Source organism: Ciconia boyciana, chromosome 1 (assembly GCF_034638445.1).
Source record: "Ciconia boyciana chromosome 1, ASM3463844v1, whole genome shotgun sequence".
NCBI classification, from domain to species: Eukaryota; Metazoa; Chordata; class Aves; order Ciconiiformes; family Ciconiidae; genus Ciconia; species Ciconia boyciana.
The window spans coordinates 88,854,971-88,880,023 of NC_132934.1; the positions used below are offsets into that span (position 1 = coordinate 88,854,971).

At 43.2% G+C, this 25,053-nt stretch overlaps 1 protein-coding gene across 2 annotated transcripts; it reads left to right on the forward strand.

Annotated features, from left to right (window-relative positions):
• Window positions 1-202: 202 nt before the first annotated feature.
• Window positions 203-24,987, forward strand: NAA50 (N-alpha-acetyltransferase 50, NatE catalytic subunit). Of its 2 annotated transcripts, none has more exons than XM_072881052.1 (5): window positions 203-400; window positions 16,908-17,041; window positions 17,501-17,620; window positions 18,572-18,638; window positions 21,093-24,987. In XM_072881052.1, exons 1-5 carry the CDS (start codon window positions 393-395, stop codon window positions 21,271-21,273), a joined length of 510 nt encoding a protein of 169 aa, XP_072737153.1. In that variant the 5' UTR covers window positions 203-392; the 3' UTR covers window positions 21,274-24,987. The 2 variants fall into 2 exon arrangements, with proteins under 2 accessions (XP_072737153.1, XP_072737144.1); XM_072881043.1 differs by having other exon boundaries at window positions 204-400; window positions 16,905-17,041.
• The last annotated feature ends 66 nt before the right edge of the window (window positions 24,988-25,053 follow it).

A 25,053-nucleotide genomic window follows, 5' to 3' on the forward strand; every position in this document is an offset into this window, starting at 1 on the left:
AGGCGCACCGCCTTCTTCCCTCGTGGCGCACCTCCCCGCCCCTCCCCCAAGTCACGCGGGGGATGCTGCGCGGCGCGGCGCCGCTCCGCCCCCCCTCGAGGGGAGGAGGCGAGGGGCGGGCGCGGCGCGTGCGCGGCGGGGGCGGGAAGGAGGGGGGTGAGGGGTCATGCCGGCGCGGTGGCGGGCGGGGGCGCGCGTGGCGTGAGGTGAGAGGTCACGGGGGCGGGGCGGCAGGCGGACGGGCGGACGGAGGCCCATGTGGAGCGGGCGCGGGAGCAGGAGGCTGAGCCGCCCGCGCTGCCCGGGCCGAGGAGGGGGAGGCCGGAGCCGCACCGCCGGGCCCTTCACGCAGCCAGCGCAGACGCCGGCGCCGGCCAGGCCGCGGCCGCACCATGAAGGGGTGAGTGCGGGCCCGGCGCGCCCCGCGGGGCTGGGCCCGGCCCGGCCCGGCCGTGACAGGGCGGCGGCGCCCGCCCGGGCTAGCCTCGGTCGTACCGCCTCGCTCGCCGCCGGGCGGCGCGGGGAGCGGAGCGGGGCGGGCCCGGGCGACGCGGCCCAGGCGCGGCGGGCAGAGCGCCGGGCGGGCGGCGCCGCGCCTTGGCGGGAGGCGGAGGGGGCCGAGTGGTGCTGCCGCTGCCACCCCCGCTGCCGCCGGCAGCCGCCGTCGCCTCAGGGCTGGGGGGGCGGAATGTCTCTGCGTCTGTCCCGCCCTCTGGGAGAGGGGCCGTGATCTGCGCCGCCGGGGGCTGGTGTGAAAGGAGAAAAGCCGGCCGTCCCGTCGCTGCGCGATGGTGCCCTTTCAGCTGAGCAAGAGCTCCCCGCAGGAGCCCCCCTCGCCGTGAAATTTATTCTGCTGCCGGAGCAAAAAGTCTCCGCGCTCAGCCCTGCTCTGCTGAGCTGGTGGGACGCAGTGGCTCTGCGTGCTCCTGGGTGACTTCGGCTTGCAGGCTCTAGCTATCTGCAAAACGAACGGAGAAAGCAGTTGGCCGGGGGGGTGCTGGCTGGACTTTCCTACTTGTCTAGCGACAGCGAAGAAGCACTGTTGGGTCTGGGGAAAAGCTGCCGGCCTGGGACGAGTGGTTTTGCAGTGCTATTGTTTGTAACGTCCTCTTAGTGCTTTTGTTGGTTTAAGTCTCTAAGCGTTTATCTACGTGGAGGCTGTACAATGTGGATGGATGAAAACGAGCTGTGTTTTGTGTCTGATTTCTGTAGCACACTGCTTTGGGCCTGGCTTCACTTCTCGGTGGGTCTTGAAAACCTAGAGATTTCAGATGTGGTTGGCTGAAACACTGGATTTCCTGCTGAGTGGAGGCAGCAAGGTGTGGTGTTTGAACAGGAGACTGGAAGCCTTTAGAGTCGCAGTTCTGCTCTGGTGTCAGATGACCTGCACGACCTTGTACGGGTCACTTTGGGACAGGTTTTTCAGTGTTGGTTAAATCACCTGATGTTTATTAATTTCAGTGTCACCTGTGCTCCACAAAACATGATTCTTCCACTCTGTGCCTCAGTTTCTTCATACACACAAAGGAAGTTTTCCACAGCTGTTTCTCAAAGGAGTATTAAACCAGTTCCCTTGAAACTGGTGTTATGCAATGCTGGGCATTATTATTCCAGTTTGGCAGCTTAAGGCAGGATGAATGGAAGCTGAAGCACTTAAGCTTTAACTAAGAAAAGGTAAGGGGTTTAGCCTATTAGCAATTGGGGTAAGGTCGCACAAGACTGCTTGATAACAGATACTTAGCTATTTCTTACAGTGTGTAAGCAGCTTCAGACATCATGAGGGGCTGGCAGGTATCTGTAGAAAGATGTTCAGTGGTGATTGCAAATAAACTGACTCTCAGCTGACATTAAATAGCTGTGTTGGGGATACTGGGCAATCCTTTATTCGCCTGCACCACCCTACATGAAACAGGGCACCCTGCCTCTTAGTCACCTTATAATGAGGATGACAGAGTTTGTGAGAAGAGCAACAGCACTAATCAGCCAAGATGAAGTGGCAGTTGACGTGATCATTGTTCAGCAGCGCTCCTGACGAAACTGGGTTTCCTTTTATCCTCTGACTGTTCTGCTGTTTTCTACAGCTTAGCTCTGCTTTGGCTGTACGTCAGTCGTGAGTTGAGGGACAGGGTTACGGGGCCTGGATGCGTGAGGTGGAAAATGGCCCAGGCATGTCAGGTTGGAGCCGTGGAGGTCTCCTGGCAGGTGGCAGCTGGAGCTGTCCGCCATGCTGCGGCACTCCCTGAGGGGCTGAGCCCTGGCTTTGCTTGCACTGCTCAGGACTTCTTATTTCAGGAGCTTTTTACAACTTTTTTTTAAAATAAAAAACTATGGAGAGAAAAAAAACACCACCACCACCCCTTTTCTGCTTCCAGAGCACCAAACTTTATTTCTGTTACTTTACTTTAACTTACAGGCAGCTTTATCACCGATTCAGCTTCAGAACTGATCCTTTTGGGTTGTGTACTTGTGTATTTCCACTTTTATGGTACTCCTTCATCTCTTTGAAGAGCAGCATATTCCTGTCTTGTCAAAACACTGTTAGCATCACGCAGCAAGTTCTTGTGCAGAATCAAAAATCTTCATATTTATAGAGAGCACCTGGATTCAGGTGCTCTCTAAAAATTCAGATTGAGGTAAATCAGCCAATAGAACTCAAATTGAAAAATAACCCAATTTAAATACAATGAGAGAATCAAAGGACTAGACAAAGATTTCAGAAGGAATATATTAAATTACATAGGGGTGCTCTGGAACAAAACCAAATTGTTAGTCAAGCTACAAAGATCGGAGAAGATCCCTAAAAACCAAGTACTGTCAGAAGATAGGTCCAAAAATAGATTTAAAGCTTTAACTCCCAACATACAGAAACTAATGTGGTGTTGGAAGGGATCCAATCTGTCTTCAGTATTGAATCCAAAATTGTGGATCAGTTCTTTTGAACAAACTGACTCCATCTGAGAACTTTTTTCTGGGAGTGTATGCGTTGCATAGTAACCCACACCACAAAGTGCAGAGATAATTTTGGGAGCACTAAGACCCATAACATCAGCTGTAATTATGAACAGTCTGCTTTGGCAGAGAAAGAATCAAATAAGAAACTAGAAAGTTCACTGATGTTTTGAAATTTCAGATCTAAAAGAGATTGTGTAGTCAATGTGCGTTGCTTGCAGCCCTCTTTCTTAGCGCTCTGAATTCAAAATAGCACATAGCAGTGTGTTAATAATGCATAGGGGGTTGTAGTGTCTCTGTCATCAGGGTATTTGAGATTAGGTGACTTCTTTTACAGAGGACCTCTAGTTTCAGAGATAGTGAAAGTTTTTTTGCTTTCTGAGCTGCTTAAAATTTTGTGGGTTTTCTCTTATTTGATGAGTTAAACACCAGCTTCTGAACTGGTAATTGCTATTACCTCCTACCTGCTTTTGTGATAATTTGCTTTATGTTCACTCTATCCTCATCTTCTGAATGATTTTAATAGTTTAGAGACTTGTTATGTTTCCTTTTTTTTTTAATGTGAGTTGAAAAACTGAGGTAATTCACTGTTCTGTCAGTGAACTCCATGATTCTCTAGAGATTAATTTATTTTTTAATTTATTGTATTCCTAAATGTTGTTATTGTTAGTTCTGAAATTTGAAAATCTATTTTAGACCTGGATTTGCATGAGGAAAACTATCAGTGGGAGGGACTCAGGTTCTGCTGTCTGTAGTGATTTGCCTGTTTTTGTAGAGCAGATGTAAATAATACTCCCTGCACTTTACTGCTTTCACAGTGTTGATTCACTTGTTGCTCAGTGTTTTTGCATTTTCATTACAGTTGTTATGCTACTGGTTTTAAGGAAAGAAAACAGAAAATCTTGTATTGATTCTTGAGCACTTGCTGGTTGCTGTCTGTGGCCTTTTGATGTCTAACAATAAGGGTGCTTTCCTGACCTGTTTCAGTTCAGATAAAGCCTGTGAGAATAAGTCATCCAGCCTTTCCCTGCTGCCCTTACCTAAACACCACATTACACGAGGGGTGTGATGCAAGACGTGTGCTCCATTGTATGCTTGTACCTGCTATGTGACCGGCAGTGTCCGCTCATATATAGAGCATGTAGTGCATGTTACAAGCTGGGTCTGGTGCCTGTGTTCCCATGCATGTGTGTTATTTTGTCACATTGACGAAACCCCTCTCCGGTTTTGATGGGAAACACTGTGGGATTGTCATGTGGCAGCATACGTTTAGCCACGTGATGAAAAACTGACTGAAACAGGGAGCAGAGTGCTGTGTGTTATACTGCTGTCTTAGAAAGCAACGTGCACTACTTTTCTGTAAGAAACTTCTAGGAGACTGCCTCTAAACTTGTATGTGTTGCAGTTACGTCTTATGCTTTGTAGTTTCCAAGGGTCCTGACTTGCTGCGGAAGAGCCCTTCAGACTAGATGCTATACAAAAGGTAGCTGCTGCCACAGAGAACTTCATAACTGAGAGGCTTTGCAGGCTAGTGCTATTCTGGCTGCCTTTGTAGAAGAGACATCACAGCTGGGGAATACTGAGCATAACAGAAAAATAACAATAGTGTATTTAAAGTATGGTGAATAGTTATGGGTAAGCTTTGATATCTCTGCTTGTTTTGCCTGGATTCACAAAGTAAACTCTTCAAGGTCCTGAAGTTGTGCATGTTTCTCGTGAGAACAGGGAGTTTTTTTTTCTCTACTCTTCTGAGTTGGTATTACAGAGTTTGTGCAGAACTGTTGATTTGTTTCCATTTGCAAGGCACAGTGCTAAGCTTAACGTATATGGGAGGAAGTTCCAAGTTTATGAGAAAACTGCTGAATTGTCATATGCACTGGAGGCAGGACAAAAAAGGTAATTGAGCTTGAAAGTAATTGTTTGGTTTTAGGATTTTTCTGAACCTAGAAATGTCCAAGCGTGAGCTATACTTTCTGCATTTAATTTCATGGATGGTAAATTTAGACCTTGCCTATATGCATGCTTACAAATAGCTTAATATCTTCTAAATTAAGTTTATAAAAACTCAGTGCAGTTTCTTATAGATACTTTAACTGAATTTGTAACTCTTACCACTTTGAATTTAGTTCCATAACCAGATTAAGACATTCCATGAAGTAGGAAGGATTGGGAGGATAAGAAGGTAGCATAGGGATTGTAGCCATTTTACTGAAGCACTTTAGAACCCAATCTTGGCTTTTGAGTGGTTTTTGACCATTCAGTTATTTTTACATGAATATGTGGCTTTAACAAGATTATAGATGTAATTTTGTTAAAGTCACAAATCCATGTAAAAATATAGATTGTATATAGATAGGCTTGCTAGGTTGGGACATTTCTTCTGTGAAAAATGTAGTATCTTTAGTTATTCACAAATGCCACAGACTCTGCTGCCATCTCCTGAGGACAAGAGAAATGATGCATCCTCCTTTGCCACATTAAATCTCTTCTAAAATGGGGGATAATGGGTGATGGTTGAGCCAAAAAAATACTTTTATCCAAGTGGAAATGATTCAGAACTTGAAGAGCCTGCCCATTTAGCAAGCATTAGCAGCGTTCAGACCAATAATCTGAGAAGGTGCTAGATATTTTTACCCGGAGGAGGAGGAAAGGACAGGAGAAGTTGGATCTTTATATTTGTTTGGGAATTGATAAGAGAGAAGTGCAGTACCTCCTTGCATCCCTTCTGCTCTAAGTGAGGCAGGCAATGTCAGGATTACTTTCTGCTCCCTGCTGAAAGAGGGGAAGGGAAGAAGTGACCTCTGTGGGAGTTTTAGAGCAGCAAAAGTTTGTCAGGAGGGAGATTTGCGGTGGGGGGGGGAGAAGCTGTCTATGCACAGAAGAATTGCTGGTTATTTGGAGACTCTTGGACTTGAAGACCTGAGAGCAGAGAAGCACGTCACTGAAATGGGTAACTGTGTATTTGTGTCAAAGCGTATTGAATTAATTCATTATGGGAAGGAAATCACAGAATCGTATAGGTTGGAAAAGATCTTTAAGATCGAGTCCAACCGTAAACCTAACACTACCAAGACCACCACTACACCATGTCCCTAAGCACCTCATCCAAATGTCTTTTAAATACCTCCAGGGATGGTGACTCAACCACTTCCTGGGCAGCCTGTGCCAATGCTTGATAACCCTTTCAGTGAAGTAAAATTTCCTAATATCCAGTCTAAACCTCCCCTGGCACAACTTGAGGCCATTTCCTCTCGTCCTGTCACTTGTTACCTGGGAGAAGAGACCAACCCCCACCTCTCTACAACCTCCTTTCAGGTAGTTGTAGAGAGCGAGAAGGTCTTCCCTCAGCCTCCTTTTCTCCAGGCTAAACAACCCCAGTTCCCTCAGCTGCTCCTCATAAGACTTCTGCTCTAGACCCTTCACCAGCTTCGTTGCCCTTTTTTGGACACACTCCAGCACCTCAATGTCTTTCTTGTAGTGAGGGCCCAAAACTGAACACAGTATTCGAGGTGTGGCCTCACTAGTGCCGAGTACAGGGGCATGATCACTTCCCTAGTCCTGCTGGCCATGCTATTTTTGATACAAGCCAGGATGCCATTGGCCTTCTTGGCCACCTGGGCACACTGCTGGCTCATATTCAGGTGGCTGTCAACCAACACTCCCAGGTCCTTTTCCACCAGCCAGCTTTCCAGACACTCTTCCCCAAGCCTGTAGTGTTGCATGGGGTTGTTGTGGCCCAAGTGCAGGACCTTGTATTTAGCCTTGGTGAACCTCATACAGTTGGCCCCAGCCCATTGATCCAGCCTGTCCAGGTCCCTCTGTAGAGCCTTCCTCTCCTCAATCAGATCAACACTCCCGCACAGCTTGGTGTTGTCTGCAAACTTACTGAGGGTGCACTCAATCCCTTCGTCCAGATCATTGATTAAGATATTAAACAGAACTGGCCCCACAGAGACCTGGGGGACACCACTTGTGACCAGCCACCAACTGGAGTAAACTTGCATTCACCACCACTCTTTGGGCCCAGCCATCCAGCCAGTTCTTCACCCAATGAAGAGTACACCCATCCAAGCCATGAGCAGCCAGTTTCTCCAGGAGAATGCTGTGGGAAATCATGTCAAAGGCTTTACTGAAGTCTAGACAGACAACATCCACAGCCTTCCCCTCACCATTAGTTGGGTCACCTTGTCGTAGAAGGAGATCAGGTTGGTCAAGCAGGACCTGCCTTTCCTAAACCCATGCTGGCTGGGCTTGATCCCTTGGTTATCCTCTACATGCCGTGTGATGGCACTCAGGGTGATCTGCTCCATCAACTTTCCCAGTACCGAGGTCAGGCTGACAGGCCTGTAGTTCCCTGGGTCCTCCTTCCGGCCCTTCTTGTAGATGGGTATCACATTTGCAAATCTCCAGTCAACTGGGGCCTCCCCACTTAGCCAGGACTGCTGGTAAATGATGGAAAGGGGCCTGGTGAGCACTTCTGCCAGTTCCTTCAGTACTTTTGGGTGGACCTCATCAGCCTCCGTAGACTTGTGAATGCCTAAGTGGTGCAGCAGGTCACTGACCACTTCCCCCTGGATTATGTGGGCTCCATTCTGGTCCCCGTCCCTATCTTCTGACTCAGGGGGCTGGGTACCCAGAGAACAACTGGCCCTACTATTAAAGACTGAGGCAAAGAAGGCATTAAGTACCTCAGGCTTTTCCTCATCCTTTGTCACTGTGTTTCCTTCCCTGTCTAATAGAGGCTGGAGAGTCTCCTTAGCTCTCCTTTTGCTGCTAATGTATTTAAGAAGTATTTTTTTGTTGTCTTTTATGGCATTAGCCAGATTGAGCTCTAGCTCAGCTTTGGCCCTTCTAATTTTCTCCCTGCACGACCTCGCTACACCTTTGTAGTCCTCTTGACTTGCCTGCCCCTTCTTCCAGAGGCCGTAGACTCTCCTCTTTTTCCTGAGTTCTAGCCAAAGCTCTCTACTCAGCCAGGCCGATGTTCTTCCCCACCGGCTCGTCTTTCGGCACCTGGGGACAGCCTGCTCTCGTGCCTTTAGGGCTTCCTCCTTAAAGAATGTCCAGCCTTCCTGGACTCCTTTGCCCTGTAGGGCTGCCTCCCAGGAGACTCTGTCGACCAGTCTCCTAAACAGGCCAAAGTCTGCCCTCTGGAAGTGTAAGGTAGCAGTTCTGCTGAAACAAGGCTTTATAGAAAATAGAGCAAAACCATTTCCACAACACTGTCACTAGGTGACTAAGATTGAGATATTTGAATTTTCCTGGGGGCAGAGTAATTTTTTTAAAATGGATTGAAAATACCATGCTGCATGGTAAGATCTTGATGCATGAAGTGCTTCCTGAGCTCACTTAGGCTTCCTCCTTGCTCTCCTCATTCTTTTCCAGGCTCCATGTGATTTTTGGCCCTTAGCAGACTAGAATTTCAGTCCCTGAAAAAATTTCCCATTTCCACCATCTGACCATTGTATTTATCTTCTCTTGAGAGTGTGGGGTGAGACCCAGGGCAGCAATTTAAGGCTTGTGAAAGTTTTCTCTACATGGTGCTTGGAATTTTTTGTCAGTAAAGATCACAAATTAGATTGAAAATTGCAGTTAAAGGAGATGTGTTTGGTTTTTAATAAGTAGCTCATTAGCACAAATTTTCATTTGAGAACAATTCATTCTTATTCAAAACTGGGAAAAGGAAAGGGGGAAAAAAATAGCTTTTTGTGCTTGATAAATTAGGTGCTTGCAATTATTGTTGCCTTAGAAGTATTTGAAGGTAGGCGCATAGAACTGATAGCATGTTCTGTTAATTTTTCACAGTGTGTTCTTTATATAAGGCATGATTTGAACACCTCAAAAAAACACCAACCCTGGGACTGAAATGTGAAGTATAGCCAGGAGACCCATAAGGACCTGCCATTTTTTCTTTGCTAATCTAATGGACACAGGCATTTGTAAAGAAAGGTGTTTCAGTGACTCCTAGAAATAGCTTGTGTGAAGCAGATAAATGCATTTCTCCTGATACATCAATTCTATAGTTTGTTGCCTAATATAAGTAGAAGAAGTGCCTTTGAGCTATATGGATTTATGTAAATAAGGCACTTTGTGAACCCAGAATCACTTCTACTTTGAATTTGAAGGTAAGCCTCTGTTCTCACCTGAGGACCATCAGGTACTTCATGAATGTTAATTACCGAAGGTTCACGATCTCCTGTGAGGCAAGTAAGGGTTATAACTGTTATATCCGGGGACACTGAGTGCATGGAAAGGGGCAGTAACTTGTAAGATGTCTCAGGGTATTGGTAATTGAGACACAAAACTAATTTTTAAGCTAAGTTGTTTCAAACTGGTAAAGTACTTCTGCTTTGCAGTCATGGTTCAAAATCTGAATGTTCTTGTGAGCTTACTTGACTAATAAGGAAAAGTGGTTAGACCAGCAATGGAGAGTTAGGATTTCTGGCAGCTCTTTATCTGCTGTATGATCACAGGCAAGTTGTTTCCTCTTTCACCTGACTTTGATGCACCTGGGATAGGCAGAAATAATATCTAAGCCTTTACCTCGTGAGGTGCTCTGAAGCAGCAAAGTGTTACAGGCTACTAAGTGATGTATGTATGGCTGCTTTTCTGTCCTAGACCAACTACATTTATTTCTTTTATTTTGGAGTTTGAAAATCCTGTCAGCTGGGCATGGTGATTCCTGCTCTTTGCATCCAGCTGCAGAATGATATACCTTTTAATTTTCTTGGGAAAGTTTGGGTTGGTTTTGGGGTTTTTTTTTTATTTGACACTGTTGAAATGACCTCACTGTCTCCCCCTTGCACTTGCATAATCAGACAGCTGAGATGCTTCATGATTGTACTGCTACTTTAGCTTTAGGGTTGTCTTTTTTCTTTTTTTTTTTTTTGAGATCAGAGTTGAGTCTAGATTTGGGGTCTAGTACAACTCTTGAAGAACAGGTTTCAGCTGGGAAAACTGTGAGGCTATTATAGCATAACTTTGCTTCTTGCATGTGAAGACCAGCCAGTCTTTTGTACAATGGTCAGATTTTCTAGGTTGAAGCAGAGTGAATTATCTGAATATAATGAAGAAACCTGGACTGTAACATGCTGTGTATTTTTTTGTTATAAAGGAGAGAGGCAAGGAGGGTCTGCAGTATGTCTTGGGGAATTATGACGCATGCCAGTAAAACCTATTCACACTGAGATCCATTTGAATCACAAGTCTTGAGTGAAGTCTTCTATTAATTCTGATTCTAAAATTGCTTCGCTTTCTTCTGTACATCACTGTGCCCTTCTACAATCCAGCACACAGCTGTGGGTAACTTCCAGCAGGGTATCAGGTGTCATGCAAATACATGTTTTCAGTAGTAAGTGGGGCTAAAGAAGATCAGGAGGGCTCAGAAGCAAATTGGTAAGACTTTTTGCATGCTAAGCTTGCACTTATCCTTCTGGTTTTCTGACAAGTGAAGCACAGTAGATTTACAGCCCACAGATCTTCTCGATAATTGAAAACATACCGGTCTGCCCACAAGAACTAGACTAACTTGTGTGCCTAGCAAGACAGCTCATCATAAAAAACACCACCACCAAAAAAAAAAAAAACCCAACAAAAAAAACACTGGAGAGGCTCTTTTGGCTTTGGAGTTGAATCTAAGCAAAGCTACACCCTTCAGGTCTATAGCTTTCATAGCTCTGGTTTGGTTTTATTTTATGAGTGGATTATCCTGTCTAGACTCCTGCTTTGACTTGGAAGCCAAAATAGAAGCAATAAAGCTAGTTGGCCACTTAGCAGGTGACAAACCTTCTCTGAAGCCCTCTAATTTGTTAGGGCACTTTTCTCCCCTGTGCTCCCTCTCCTGACTGTTTGATGATACCTCAGTAAGTTTTGCGAGCTGCAGATACAGCTCTGCTAAATTTAGCATGCCAGATGCCTTCAATAAGCCTGAGCCCGGCTATCAGTTACACCAAGATCTGTTTCAGTCAGGCACATCCTTCTGGGGAGAGCCTTGCACTATTTAAAGTTGAATGAGACTGAGATTCTTACAGCATTAAGAAACTTGGAATTCCCCCTTTTTCTCTCTGATGTTGGTTCTAAACTAGTGTTCAACACTTGCTATTCCCTGGGACTGAATTTGTGTTTCCTCTTGAACTGTAACTCTGCGAATTGGCTTCATCTTGAGCTATCATTGTGTATAGCACTTCTCCTTCAGTATATGTCGAGGGGCAAAAGGCAGCCTTAGCATAAGCAAACACTAATGTCTCATGTAGCCTGTGTTACTTCCAGTCTGAATTTAAGACCTTCTAGGAAAAACAGTATTCAAATCACAGCCCTGTAGTAGGCTGCAGATAGAGGAATGCCGCTGCAGTAGGACTAATTGGATTGCATTTGGTCCTACAAAAAATACAAGGTTTTTTCTAGCAAGTGTTTGAAGGATCTTAGGGCACTGGCATGCAAGAGCAGGAGTGTTAATGTTGATGTTTTGGGCATGCATCCAGTTTCAGTAACTGCTGCATTGCACCTCACTAACGTCCCACTTCCATTGGGATTTCATGGATCGCTCTTCACTTCCACTCTTATATTGCTGGACAGTGTCACTGTGCACTTTTAACGAACAGCAGCCTTATGCACCAGAAACCAGTTCCCTTCACTGGTGAAGTCTCAGTGCATTTTTTCCTCAGTAACCGAGTCACTGTATGTTGCAGTTGTGAGAAATGCAAACATAGTCCTAGGATATGTCAGGAAAATGCTTCTGGTAGAGACAGGGAAAACTTACTGCCGTTGTACAAGGCAATAGTAAGTATTTGGGGTGCTGTAAGCAGTTTTGGTTGGCCATGTTTAAGGAAAATTAACTTTAATCTGAAGGAATAGAAAGAAGAGCTAGTATGACAATAGTAGGAATTAAGAGCCAGTCTTAAAGGAGGAGGCCAGGAGCTTGGCTTTAGTTACAAGAAGGAAAGTATGAAGAGGTCATGGTAGCTCTCTGAAAAAGCATGTGGGATAGGGTGTATTGGTACCCATCAACTACTGAAGCTAATGAGCAACGAGACAGCATATGGATAGAATTTGAGTACATTTAGAATGGAAATCAGAAGAAAGCCTAACTATGAGAGTAATGGTAGCCTGGGAACAGCCTTGCAATGGAAGATGTCTGAGTGGCTTCAGAGGGCTGATACTGCATCTAGGAAAGCCAAGAGTCCCTCATTCCTCCTTATTAAAAACAGTAGCTTGGGATGGGGTGGCTGACTTGGTCCAGAAGCTTTGACACCTAAGATGAGACTGTTGCATGCTCCATGGAGTGCTATTTGAGATGTAGGATACCAGTAGTAAGTATGTATCTTCTTAGGAATATTATCGGAATAATAGAATAAAATAATCTGTTAAGGAGGGCATGCCCCTTCTGGGCGCTTCAGGCTCTCTACAGATCTTTCTGTTCTCTCATATGCTAATTTGAGCTCATGATTTAATTGTTTTCTTTGCAACAGCAGAGGATAGGTATTTCTGGTTCAGCCTATACTGAGCTGGAATGCACAGGACTGGCCTAATCAGACCTTAGTTGATATAGTAAATTTATGTTACTGAATTTGCCTCAGAGGTAACTTGAAGAAGCAGGTCTACTTGTAAATAGCTATTAAAAAACCAACCAACCAAACAAAAAAAACCCTGAAGCTATTTCCATTACTCCAATGAAAAGGAAGGAGTGACCATTTTGTGTCCTTTGTTACAGGTGCTTTGTCTTGGATCTTTTGAGGCTGGGGTAGTTTTAAGTCCTTAGGTTCAAAGTGCTCGTTGTTCGGTAAATGATAAGGTGTAGCACAAAATCATCTAGATTCTGAATGATCCCTGTACTCCTCTTGCACAGTACTTCCAGTTTAAACGGGGGTAGGCTGGCACTTCTGCTCAAGAACCGACCGGTTCTGCCTCTGGCAATTTTTTTCTCTTCTTTATGCTGGCAGAAGACTTGTGTGGTGAACTCAATCAGGGGACTGATGTGGGTTAAAACTAAACTTTTCTTTTTTTGGCTAGGTTAGTTTTAATTGAGGTTGGTTCACCACATTGTTGCACAAATGGTTGTGCCAGCAAGAGGATGGAAATGAGTGGCTCAGGGACAGCAAGACTGCTGCTTTCAGCAGCAGTGCCAGCTTTCCCATGTTTTTACTTGAGGCCCTAGTGGCACTTTTGCTGTGCTGTCCTCGGGCAAAGTGATAAACTCTCATGATGTGGATCTTCCGTTCCATGTCCTCATTTAGTTTACTTATTAAATGTTTTTGTGTGTAATAGATGTGGTGCTGCTTTAATCAGCTAGTGCTATACATTAAAGTAATTTATGGTTTGAGTGCATACTATTTAAACAGACATATTTAGCATATTGATTTATGCTTCCTAAAGTGTTTCTCAAACTTTTTTCATATTATCCTCCAGGATAAATTACTGGCCCTGGTGCAGCTCTCGAGCAACGAGGAAACAGCTAGTGACAGAGCACAGGAGGCAGGCAGAAGGAGATGGCAGGAGGCAGCAATGAGTGTGGCAAGTGGTGAGAGATAGTGGGGAAGCCCAAGGGCTCTAGGAGATGTGTCAGAAGCACCTTTTAGCCACCTACTACTGGAACTTGTTTCTCTGGTCTGATGCCAGCCTCGGAGATGATGTCTTGGCTCAGCAGCTATGAGCAGCCTTAGACTCTGCTTCTGCACTTACTTATTCCCTGTCTGAAACCTTCTTGGTGAAGGTCCATGTTCTGGCCATGGTCCCTTTCACAGCCATCTTGTCCTGGCTGCCCCTAACAATATATCTTTGTCCTGTTGCACTGTCATCATAAATATTCCATAGTGACTGTCTTCTAATGCCTGATTTCTTGCTTCATTAGTAACTAATTAATGTTAAAATAATACTAGAAAACACACTACCTGATAATAGTCTAAGATTTTTGCTCAAGTATAAAGAGGGACTTGCTCTGTAACAAATTTGCTGTGAGTTTACCGTAAGAGTTCATGCTAGTGTTACTGAGCTACTGAAGCTTGGATCTACTGATACAAAAAAAGTATAACCAAGGTTAATATACTATTAAAACTTTGGGACAAGAGGTCGAGGCTTTCAAGGGACTGAGTGTGAATGTGAGGTTTTTCTCTTACTGACCTCCTACTGTGCAGGTTATCTGATCTAGTTGAGCAGTTGAGACCTGCTCCCTTTGGTTTCCACTCTGATGCAGACTGCAGCAAAAGATGCTGCTGGGTCTTCTCTTCACTCCTAGTTTGACATTACTGAGGTGTTCTACTCCAGAAAAACTCTCCAGACACAAATACACCCAGGAACCCACATGCCAGAGTTTTATTCCTACCCTTTGTGAGAAAAGATAGCAGTACTACTGACTGGGATGAGAGAAGGATGCAACTTGCCTTCTGTGTGCCGGAAGAAGCCCTGTCATGCTAGGCTGAACAGCTGTGCTAAGCTGGGCATAAAACAAGTATTACAGTTACCCCACCATCTAATAACTTTACTATCATTTGCTTGTTTACAATGGGAGTACTTCTGTAGTGTGAGGAGATCATCCTTACTAGCTCAGTACTTAATGTTGGAATATAATTATCAAAGGGGCTTGCACAAGTGGTGATACATGAAGAAAGGAATCTTAATATTGAGAGCAAAAATAATCTAGAAGATGGAAAAGGCTGTGAAACAAAGGGCTGGTGGTGGTAGGAGTCATGGAAAAGAGACACTGCAGACTATTTCAGCACAATATAGTGGTTTATAGCTAGAAACTTTAGAAATATATCCTGTTGCTGTTGCTTGTAGTATGCCTGGGTATCTTGACATGGCTGAGATGCGAGAATATGGAGACTGTTGCTGCTTCTGTCATTTTTGAGATCACTGTTGGAGAACATACTGTCCAGTTCTAGCGAGATGTTTCTCAAGAGATTGCTGTACAATTGGGCAGAGCTCAGGGGCAAACTACAAGGATTCGTGGCTTGGCAATTGCCCTTGCAGTGACGGGGGAAAGATCAATCAACATGTTCACCGTGGTAGGGGGAAGATGAGGAGCTGCCTGGAACAATTTGCAAGCACCCATACTGGCATGAGATGCTTGACACCGGAGGGCTTTTTAATCTCTTTAGCAAATGTGTGATGAAAGGTTAGACTTTGGAGTCAGCAAAGTTCAATATGTAAATGCCAGCCATTAATTCTAAGTAATTAGAATAATTAACCGGAACATATTACTCTAATGGGGAATTACAAAATCATCAACAGTCCATTAGTTAATGCTAGATGGTTCTCTAAAAGATAGACCCTACTTACAAATTGTTTAGCTTCTGTAGGGCTCACTAAGGAGACTGTCTGATCTGTATCATACCAGAGAGTGGGCAATGGTGGTCCTTGATACCTTTGCAGAAGTGAAGACTGTATTCTTTGCTGTAAAAGAAAAGGAGAAAGTGGGTGTGACGGCAAGTTATGCTTCTTGAAGTAAACGTTAAAGGCTCCATTCCTGTAGCTTTTCCTCATAGTTTTGCAGGCTGCAGTACAATGCCTAGAAAGCATTGTGTGTTTATCACCCATTATTGGTAGCAACAACTATAACTGGTATGATATCTGGAGTACTAATTGTTTAAGGGTTTTTGATGTATAATAAAGGTCCGTTAATAAGGCAGAGACAGATTATACTCCGCGTTACTTGGTAGAGTTCTTGAAAAAAGTTGTTGGTTATTACATCTTATTTGTTTCACTGTATTATTTAAGTTAATTTGTGCTGTTGTGTCCCAGGCATCAACCTATCTGAAAAAACAAGCTGCATAGGCACAAGAGGCATTGGAGATGGAAAGCAGCTAGTGCACATTACTAGAATGAACTTTGAGGCCTGGCATAAAAGGATCTTTGAAAACTGCCTTTCTGAAAACAGAATTTGACTTTTTTAAAAAAAGGCAAACAGTGTCTTTACCAACGTTTGAGCAGAAAACAAGCTAGTTGCCTGTATGCATTCAGTAAAACAAGGCTGAGATGAACCTAGAATTGTGTGCGTTTCTAACTCGACATGCATTGGCTTAGTACCTGCCTACGTATTGTAGTGACCATTTGGGAAAAGATTTTTATCTTGGTTTCTTATTTTTCATTCTTGTAGCCCTTATTAAAACTGTCTACCTGCAGCCAAGAAATTGGCTTAGAGAAAATGAACAACTAATCAACTAATTTTTTATTATTATTATTATTTTTTAATTTGCTTCTGTATATGTAATGTTTCTGTCAGGAAGTTAGTCTTAGAAAAGGGAGAAGCTTGGTCTGTTTCTTATCAGTACAATTCAGTGCAGTACTGGTATTTTAAGGTTGTGATTCTGCTCTCAGTCAACAGGAAGAATGACTTCAGTGATGATCATAATAGATGTGTATATCACCTTGACAGTGGCACGCTTGCATATTAACAGGCTTAACAGGAGTTTGCTGCACACGGTATTGTTGCTTTTTAGAGACAGTTGTCTAGTAATGACTTCGTCTTTGTCTAAGCATAAGCTTTATATTGATAGGTGGTAAAATTAAGGCTGTCTTTGAAGCATGGATAAGGACTTCATTTTCTTGGTCTCTGTTCTAGCCTCCTGTCCCTCCCGTCTTTTCTTTGTTGTTTTTTTTTCCCTGTCATCTTGATGATCAATGAGGAAATTAATGGGATAAAGTTAAAGCTAATACTGCTACAGAGATTAGTGTTCTCCTGTCTCCCACCCAATAAAGCCACGCATATACTATGGTACGTCAGTGTTAAGTGTGGCCTGAGAAACTTCTGACTGTATAGTACTGACTGAAATTGGGTTTGAGAGTTAAATCAGCCACCAACAGGAGACATAATTGTATGGGTTGAACATTACAGTTCAAATGTGTATTGAACTGATTATTAGGTGGGACAGTTCTCTAAGCATAAATAAAATAACTGATTTTTGGTGTCCTTGGAAATTTTGCAGTGTGTCAGATGTTAAGCATGTTTTGATTTGTTCCAGTAGCCGGATCGAGCTGGGAGATGTGACGCCACACAACATTAAGCAGCTGAAGAGGCTAAACCAGGTCATTTTTCCTGTCAGCTACAATGACAAGTTCTACAAGGATGTACTGGAGGTTGGCGAACTAGCCAAATTAGGTACAAATGTTCTTGCCAGTAATTGTGGGCTATGGTGGCAGAAGTGCTCATCATTGCTATCCATAATGGTTTTGAATAGCAGATCCTTCTATTTTGTTGTTTTACATAATGAAAAATAACTGTTTGGGAACCTCAAAGCGCCACCCTCAGAGGGTTTGTGTTCTAAACAGCTTCCATTTTACTGGGAATAGGCATGTTTTCTGTTACAGCAGAAAACTTGAGATGCATGCTGCCAGCTTACTTCCTGATGTCATTCCTAGTTGGTTTGAACTATAATAAGCCAACCCCTGTGTCAGAGCATCATTGGTAACTTCACTCAGTGTTAGCCACAATCTGTGATTTTATCTGGATGGGAGAATTAGCAAGAGGGAAGGAAGGAAGATACAGGGCATAAATGAAGGAGCTGTATGTACAGTTTGAGATTTGCGACTGATAACACTTTGTTTCCCTCCCTGGCAGCCTATTTCAATGATATTGCAGTGGGAGCAGTGTGCTGTAGGGTGGATCACTCCCAGAACCAGAAGAGACTGTACATCATGACACTCGGATGCCTGGCACCCTACCGAAGGCTAGGAATAGGTAAGGAGGATCTTCGTATGTATCTGAGTCACCAAAGAAACCAGATTGCTGTGCAGCCTTCTAAATGCTCTTTCAGAGTTTTAACCAAGATAGTGCACTTTCAGACCACTGATTTCTTTGGAAGGGACTTCGGGGAAAGAGTATGATTTATGATGTGCTCTTTTTTCCCTGCCTTTTAGAAATTGACTTTTTGTAGAACTTTCTAATTCAGGATTTCAGATTATTTTAATCACGTTATCATACTGTGATGTAAATACTTTGCTTCTACAGATGTGAAAATTGACGCACAGAGATATGAAATAATTTGTCAGAGGTATGCAGCCAGTATGCAAGTCATGTATAAGTAGAACACAACATTCCTTCATTGCTTTATCTCTTCACTCTTCTAAATGAAGGTTTTTTCCTATTTATTTTGTCTGTATCACTACTGATTATTACTGCTCAGGGGTAGTACCTGCTTTCTGTCTATACTGCAATTAGTTCTTTTCTCTATGTTGCAAATACATAGGCCAGATTAATCAAGACCTTAGAGTAACCTGTTTGCTTTGGCAAACTGGAATTAAAAGATAACTTTATTTTAAGTTATTTTACTAGGCCTTTATTAGAAAAAATTAACCAATGCTCTCACTGCTTTATAGATTGTTTTGACCGTATTTTGAGGTGAGTTTGAGACCTTGAAGCTAGTGTTTAAATAAGCTGCTTTATACGTGTGCTTCTGAGCTGTTGGGTTTTTTTTCCCTCCAAAGAAACAATGAATTAAACTTTGTGAGCAGTCAGAAAGATAGTGAAATACTTATACACCATGTTTTATTTGCCTTTCCTAGTTCTCACAAGCTCTGTCACTTTAGCCTACCTGCAGTTAACCTGCCTCTCCTCAAGAAAGCCCTTAGCTCAGTACAGACTTGATTGTGCACTTCTGGTTTTCTTAAGTATCTCTTTACCTTTCGGCAGGAACTAAAATGTTGAATCACGTCTTAAACATCTGTGAAAAAGATGGCACTTTTGACAACATCTATCTGTAAGTAAATGAGTTATACTCATGCATTTTTGGAGAGATGATAGAGGTGTATATGGGAGCAAAGGGAGGGAGATTCAAGAGCATTTTTAGTATGTATTTCAGTGAAGTCATGGGACATCTTGTAAGTACTAGTAAGAAAGCCAGGGGTCATATTCTGGGCTGCTTGTGTGATGCTGAGAAAACCAAAAGCTTGCTTGCTTTAGAAGGGCTTCTGCAATTTGCTGAATTTGAAAGTAGTTTAGTTACAAAATTATGTTCTATAGCAGAATTACACTGTATTACTAAAAAAAATTTTTGTGAGAGAATTTTTTTACCATACAGTGTTGTCCTCAGAATGGAAAATACTGCAAGTCTTGCCTGCAGTTTTAATACATTTGCTGTCTGTCTTTTATGACAGTACTGTGTAGAACATCAGATCAGAGGTGCTTGCAAGCACTCTAGGTTCTCATTCAGTAGCAAGGCCCAACTGCTTATTCCCATTCTTGCAATGTGCCAGGTCAGGTGTTTGTGCAGCAACACAGTAAACTAGGTCAATGACCTGAACCAGCTGGGAAGCTGTTTTTGGTTTTGTTTCTGGGTGTTGTTTTTGAGTTTAGTGTGGTTTTGGGGGTTGTTTTTTTTAAACCAACTGCATGTCTACATAAGCACTTGGCATGATGCAGACATGAGAACAAGCACTGGGGTAGAGGACAGGGCTGCTTACAAGAGCACCGCCATCCTAATAGATCCCCATGGAAATAGAGCCTGAAATCCATAGATGCCAAAGCTTTGCTTCCCCTTCACTGCTGGCTGCACACTTCTGCTTCTTCCTGTGCATTACTGTCTGTGTGAATATCAAGTGAGCTGATGCAGTTTTTGGCCAGATCGCTTCTCTGAGCCAGCTTTTTCTGTGTCCATCGCTGCTTGCTTACACCAATACAAGCACGGTGCGCTGGTAGGGAGAGTCCCAGAGCAGGTACGGCTTGTATGGACTTATGCTGCCACAGAACTGCACCCTGAACTCTTGCCAGGGCTGTTGAAGATGCTTAGTGAGGAGCGTTTCGTACACTGATAACACTATAAATGGAGTGACTTTGTCCTGAAGCTTAGTCCACGTCTGCCAAGGAGATGCAAAGTCTTCCAAGACCTCTACTGTTGTAGCTTTGTGCCACCTCTGTAAGAAGAACAGGTGTTTTAAAGAGGACTTTGAGTAAAGCTCCTTTTGGCTTGTACCCCTGCTCTCCTGCCTCAGAAGAAGTGGTAATGAAGTATCTCTCAGATGCCTGCTACTTGGCACAAGCTTTCCTTTTTGCTTTTGCACTGTGTGCACAGTGAAGGAACTGCGTGCTGTTTTTAATGCAAAAAACAAATCCTTTTTAATCCTTCTTTCCACTTCCCAGAGTAGGTTTCTGGGATGACAATAAATAGCCCCCGAAGTTGGGCATAACAAAGTTCTTTTAGTGGCCCACTGATTTTATTACTATGTCAGTTGCTTGTGCATTTTCCATCTGAACATATTATGCAGCTTAGCACCCAGTTTGATATCAGTGGCTAAATTTGTCATTATTATGAAGTTTTCTTTTAGCTATTTGGTGTTTATTGGGCTTAACACTAAGATCTTTTGTTTTGTTCTGCCGTTGCTTCCAGAGTTGCTTTAGTTCTATGGTTATGCAGTATGTTGTCGTGACAAAGTGATTCATTAGCTTGTACAGTGTCCACTGAATTTTGGGAGTGTTTAATGCCTTTTGCTGAGCCAAACATCATTTTTTTTTCTTCTTTTTTTTGATAGAACTTGTGCAAATAAATGTCCTAGTCACTTAGAATGAAGAACTGAAGGCTGTTTGTTTTGGAGGCCTTGAAACTCTAGCAAGATCTGTAAAACTCTGGGGGAGATAGATAAAAGGGGAAGGGACTTTGTAAGTCCATAGGGCTTCTTTGTGTTGCCATAGCTTTTTGTGAGGAGAGAGGCATAGTTAGAAGTGAGCAAGGAGTTAAAATCATATCAAACACCATTGCCAGTTTAGCGTTGCAAGCGTGTAGAGATCATCACTCAGACAACTGTTTTGGTCATCTAAGAAGTGTCAGTACAGGAAGTTAAAATTGGCTCTACAGTGAAACTTTGTTATATATTTCCACAAAATATCTGTCACTTCCAGATTAAGAAAAATTGAAATTACTGAGCTACTAATGCTTCAGAGTCTCTCTGCTATTTGTGTTCCTTAAAAGAGCTTTACTGAGGGGAAGCATTTGCCACTGTTCAGAATGATTGCCACAGGCCATCCAGGAGCTGTGTGTTAGCTCAGGATTGATTTGGGAAGACCAAAATTTCCAGTCCTGAACTTACACCATCATTCCTGTCTCTATCTAGATAGCTCCTTTTCTTACCTTGTCTTTGACCGTTCTGAGTGTGGAGGCAGAATACTGTACCACAGGAAGTTCTGATACCTGTTCTCTTTATCCTCCTTTCTGTCCCAGGCATGTCCAGATCAGCAATGAGTCCGCAATTGATTTCTACAGAAAGTTCGGCTTTGAGATCATTGAAACGAAGAAAAACTACTACAAGAGGATAGAGCCCGCAGATGCTCACGTGCTGCAGAAAAACCTCAAAGCCCCTTGTCTTGGCCAGAACGCAGATGTGCAAAAGACCGACAACTGAACAAAACCCCAACGAACACTTTCTTGCACTTGCTTGTCGCCAAATAAGGAAAGAGAGGCCTCTTGATTCTTCCTTTTTTTTTTTTTTACTCCACCCCTTCATCCTCTTTTTTTTTTTTCTTGACCTCTCTCCAACAAAATGTAATGCTTCTTCCAAGGATTGTCCAATCCGTGTTTGGGGTTTTTTTTTTTTTGAGCTCTCCTTTCTGTTTGTTTTGTTTTGTTTTGGGTTTGTTTTTTTGGGGGGAAAGGTGTGCAGATCTCTTAAGTTTGAGGTGTGGAGGGCTTGAGCAGGTTATCCTGATGACAAGTTTCCTTCAGAATTCTCTCTTTCAGTAAGCAGAATGTAAATCCAATGGGGGGGGGGGGAAGGAAAAGCAATATCTTGTCCTTTGACTCCTACGTTATTCTGTTTTTTATAACTTACAGGGTACTTTACTCCCCCCAGCCTTTGAATGTTACTTCAGTACTTCCCACTCTTCCTCTTAATGCCCCCCACCTCAAAAAAGTATGTTTAGTTCTTGCCAATATTTTTGAGTATGGCTTTTTCCTCCATCTTTTGCTGAGAAGGGCGGGCTACTTTACTATACCTTTTCACTCTGCCTGGGCTGATCTTTTTGAATGCTTTTTTTAAATACTCCTCACCCAAGCTGGTGCTACATTTCTTAACTGACTGAAAGGAGGGTTTAGAGTGGTCTTTGTTTTTTCTTTTTTTCATTTACCCAACTCCCAGCAGACTTCTGCCAGAGTAAGAGCTAGATCTGGTGTTGGCAAGAGTAACCTTGTAAAAATATGAATCCTGAGGCAAGACCCTTGCTTTAAAAATGGGCGAAATGCTGTAGGACTCATTGAGAGTTAGTTTTATCTGTGTTGTTGGGATGGGAAAAGTGACTGTGACCACCTTACCACCTTTGATCACATAAGGCAAGCACCTGTCTCCAGATAAATTTGCTACAGCTACTAGATCTGTGGTGACAAATCTGAGATGAGGCAAGGGTTGAGGAAACCAGGCAGCAAGGCTGAGAAGGCAAACACAAATCTGACCTTAATCACATAGTTTTGCAGGGGTCTCCTGGATTTGCTTGGGATTGGCTTGGCTTGCTGTGTTTATGGGCTCCTTCGGGAGGAGGTGGTTAAGAACTGCATAGTTTGCTCCTTTCAAGATTCTTTTCCCCTTTCCCCATTCAGTGGTAATAATGCAGTTCTCCTCTCGTGAGAGGGTGTTCATGGAGCACCAGAGAAAGCAGCATATATTAGAGCATTTTATGGGTTTGGAAAATAGGCTGACTGGCTTCTTCCTAGTACTGTAACCTCAAAGCTACAGTAGACTCTACTAAGCTCTGCTTTGCATCCTTTCATGCTTTGTTTGCGTGAATATCAGTGCTCCTTTCTATGCACTGTTGCCAGCGATTTTATGTATGCCAATACAAATACCAACTTGAGCTTGGACTCTTCTCCAAGCACCTGGGAAAGTGCACTGAGCTGAGACAACACCAACCTGCCCCATTCCCCAAGTAGATATTGAACTGCATTCCTTTCCTGTTTGTTTTTTAAAGTTTAAATCCACATCTTGAATTCATCTGCTTTGAAATCCTCCAACCTATAGTGTGCATTGCAGCATACATCTGGTTAGTAGGTGCTGTCCAGTCATTCAAGGGTGACTTGAGAACCAAGGATTTCAAGACGGGAGTTGTGGTGAGGCAAGGGATGGCACCCCTCATTGCATATTATGCAGTCTTTGATATCTGAGGGGTGACTGTACAAGCTGCTCCAGAATTACTCTTTCTTTCCCAGAGGTGTGTAGTGTTTGTTGGAGTGCATCTTGACAGACCTACGCTGGAAAACGGCTACTCTGTTTGCTGGGTTTGCACTGAGTCTTGGGGATGGGCAGATCGCTAACAACAAAAGCCCCTGTGCATGGCCTGAGCACCTGTGTTTGCAACACTTGGTGGCAGACTCTGGCTAGAAAGATGCAAATGGTTTCCTTGGCCAGAGGCAGTCTAGTTTTGACAAAAGCCTATTTTTAGTACTGCTAGGATCTGCTCACACTGGTTACGTTGGCAGTTCCAGCATCTTTCTAGAAGAGGATGTATTGAAGCACAATTAGCTTGTCATATGCCAACATAGTTTCCCTGGCCATCTGTAGACCAAACCAAGAGAAGTATGTGGAGGGAGAGAGATAGTATTTTATTTGAGGATGTTTGTGCAGCACAGCTGTAACTCAGACCATAGCTGCCTCTGGTGCCAAGCAAAGTGCTCTTCATTCTTCTAGAACTAAATGGTAAGTGTTTGGGTTGGGTAGATGGGTGTGGGGATATGAACTCTTAGGATTTGCTGTTGTTGTAGGCTTCCACAAATCGGTGTGTTTCACAGACAGTTTTCCTTCAGGTTTAAAAGTATGAGTCTGATGTCTGAAGTTACTTGGATTAACCTTTGTTTCTGTCTCTTTTTGCTTTGGGCTGCCATCATTCTATGAATGTATCCCTGAAAATAATTCTTAAAGCTCCTATTCCACAGCAAACCTGCCTCATGGTAACTTCCGATAAAATGTTTTGTAGGAGGTGGAAGAGAGAGTAACCACAAATATAAGACTCCTTTTCCCAGGCTATTAATCCTGGAAACGGTTGTTGAATCTTGAACACAAGGTTTAATCTAAATCTCATAGAAAGCTGTGTTCCCTGTACATGGATAAGGGCAAGTGAAGGTCAGTAGTTCTGAATGACAAACAGTTGTATTTTATTAGTATATCAGCGGTGTTGAGTGTGGGAGGAGAATGCTGTATCTTAGTGCTGTTACCCAGAGACACTGAAATTGTGTGAAGTATGGGCTTACTGCAAAGAACTTCAGTTACTTTGTTGCTGCAGCAGGACCTCCTTTTAGCTTGAAAATAGCAGCTTATGAACAACTAAATTTTTTTAGAACTTGGGAGTTTCAGTGGGAAAAAAGCGCACCAGCACTTCGTGTTCTGGATGAAGATCTAGCGAGAAAAGTATATGCGACTTTACAGCTTTAGAGTGTAAATTGTGTATATATGAGTTATTCCTGAATCTCTGCAACTGGTTTTGTCATATATCTGTTGAAGTATGAAGATACTATCTACAAAAAGACTCCTACTAGAGGAAGCCATGGTACAGGGGAAGAAGAATCATCCAGGAGAGGTATCCCTCATTTTTGGGAGGGGAAAGGGAAAGACTTTATTTTGTGTATACAGAAACTGGCTGAGTTTACATGATGCAGCTATTGGTTAAACCTGCCAACTAAATATAACATACTGTTACAATTTAAAAAAAAACTTATGTGGTATTTCGTTAATTCTTGATGGTGCCCTGTGTCTAGTAAAAATTTGATCCCCCAAATTGTTTTATTCTCCCCCATGTTGTAATCCAGGGTCAGCTGCTATGCACAAAGTCTGTGTTTTGTAAAGTGTTTGCTGACTTGGATGTTTCTTTTCAATCTGCAATTGCTTCCTGATTAATTTGGCTAAGGCCACCCCTGGTCTTTTGAGTTAAGATTTAGTCAAAGGTATGCTGTATGCAGTTTACAGATGCATTCTCAATGTTAGAAGTTAAGTTGCAGGGGGAGCAAATTGTTTACAATAAGATGGTCCATTTTTAATCTATATCATTGCCCTTGTACATCAGGAGCATGTTTTTGTTTTTCTCAAACTCTTTAGAAATACTGTTCAGAATAAACGTGCACTATTTGAGTTATGTCATTTATGATGTGTCGTGCATTTTTTTCAGTCCAGCTGTTTCCCTCTGACATCAGATACAGAATATTC

Excerpts from the sequence above, each read along its gene's own strand:
- NAA50 (XM_072881043.1), top strand. Across the intron at positions 17,042-17,500 it reads TGGCGAACTAGCCAAATTAG|CCTATTTCAATGATATTGCA; the intron begins GTACAAATGTTC and ends CCTCCCTGGCAG. Across the intron at positions 18,639-21,092 it reads ACTTTTGACAACATCTATCT|GCATGTCCAGATCAGCAATG; the intron begins GTAAGTAAATGA and ends TTTCTGTCCCAG.